Consider the following 1,621-nt stretch of genomic DNA (forward strand, 5'->3'; position numbering starts at 1 on the left):
CATACTTATACAGCCTAGCGCCGCCTTCATTCTTAGTAATGAACTCCAGCCAGAGATTCCAAATACCAAGCTTAGGCCAATCAAGACGGCAAAAAGGGCAAAAGCAAACACACAGACAAACACAAAGACAACAGAGGCATTGAAATATTTATAGACATCAGTTTGAAAATTGTTACAGACATATAAATGAATTAAATTTAAATTTTTACGTTATTATATAAATCGATCAAAACTCTTTAGTTTACAGTAATATCTCTAAACTAGTTCAGAGCAATAACTAAACGTGTGTTTCTTGACAAAATTGTTTTCGTTTTGCTCCTGAGTGTTTTGCTACGCGTATATGGTTATTGGAATCTTTACTGTTTGGAGTAACTGGAAGAGAGTTTCTGGTCGAGTATGGGCGTTTAGGCTGAATAGTACAGAATCGAAGTGACTTGAGGCCTCCGCGGAATCTTCCACTAAATAATGTATAAATTATAGGATTTACTGCCCCGTTTGCCCGAATTAAAAGCTCACTTGCAAAGAAAAATCCCTCCGGTAACTCACTATCACCGAAGAAGTAGGAAAAAGTGACAATTTGAAGGGGTAACCAACATATAATGAAAAATAAGACGAGAGTTAAAAGCATTCGAACAATCCTATGGCGATTCATCGTTTTACATGGCTTTCCCGATTTGCTGCTACTAACGCCAGGTGTCTTACGAAACCATAGAAAATAGGATATCAGGGAGTAGAAAATTAACATAGCGGTGAAAGGAACCATATAAACGACAATGAACAATGCAACGGTATACCCTTTTGATGCAGTGTCTGAGTTAAAGTAAGGAGACCAGTCTTCGTAACAGAAGACGAAGCCATCTTTCTCTCCTAGTCTCATTGCGTATAACATCGGTGTCATGACCAATACAGAGGAAACCCAAATTGATATAACAATGGACTTCAGATAATTCTTTGTGTTGATACCCTTCACTGGATATACAATAGCAAAGAAACGATCGCATGAAATAGCAGCTAAGGATAATACTGAGCTAGCTATTAGTCCAAACGACGCAGCGTTGAAAAATTTGCAAATGAATGTTCCCCAGTGACCTTTGATTGAGAGTGTGTGTCCTAAAATGCCAGTCATGAATGAAGGTGTGGCGATTACCGTGTAAAATAAGTCACTGACACTCATGTTAACTATCAGGAAAAAAGTGTTGGTGTGAAGTATTTTGGTTTTAAAAACTACGACGATAACGCTCACGTTGCCAACCAAAGAAGCAATGGCCACCAAGGCGCTTATTAATAGTTTGATTACAGTTTCAGCGTTGATAACTGTTCCATTTTCCAAGAAAAGCTGGACATCGCGTTCGGTGGTATTTATCCATCCATTCAAAGAAGACGAGAAATTCTTCATTCCGTTTTCTGTCTCCAATCGAAGTTTTTCCTATATGAAAATATGTAGCGTTTTTTGTCGGATATCAAATATAGTTTGCTCCACAATCAATAAATCTTTTCGGGCTGGTGAAAATGATTTATCTTATAACACAAGGTCACTGATGTCTAATGGAGGCATTCTGCTCTTATCCTGTCACCTATCACAATGATATCGTGGAATAAAAGAAACTATATTGCTTTAATA

The 1,621-nt window shown here is 37.6% G+C and overlaps 1 protein-coding gene across 1 annotated transcript; it reads right to left on the minus strand.

Annotated features, from left to right (window-relative positions):
- Positions 1-277: 277 nt before the first annotated feature.
- On the minus strand, positions 278-1,396 carry LOC140922387 (QRFP-like peptide receptor). Its single transcript, XM_073372376.1, has one exon. It carries the CDS (start codon positions 1,394-1,396, stop codon positions 278-280), a length of 1,119 nt encoding a protein of 372 aa, XP_073228477.1.
- Between the last annotated feature and the right edge of the window lie 225 nt (positions 1,397-1,621).

The sequence above is a fragment of the Porites lutea genome, chromosome 13, assembly GCF_958299795.1.
Source record: "Porites lutea chromosome 13, jaPorLute2.1, whole genome shotgun sequence".
Lineage (NCBI taxonomy): Eukaryota > Metazoa > Cnidaria > Anthozoa > Scleractinia > Poritidae > Porites > Porites lutea.

Bases quoted from the DNA above. Each gene is read 5' to 3' on its own strand.
- LOC140922387 (XM_073372376.1), bottom strand. From the start codon at position 1,396: ATGAAGAATTTCTCGTCTTCTTTGAATGGATGGATAAATACCACCGAA.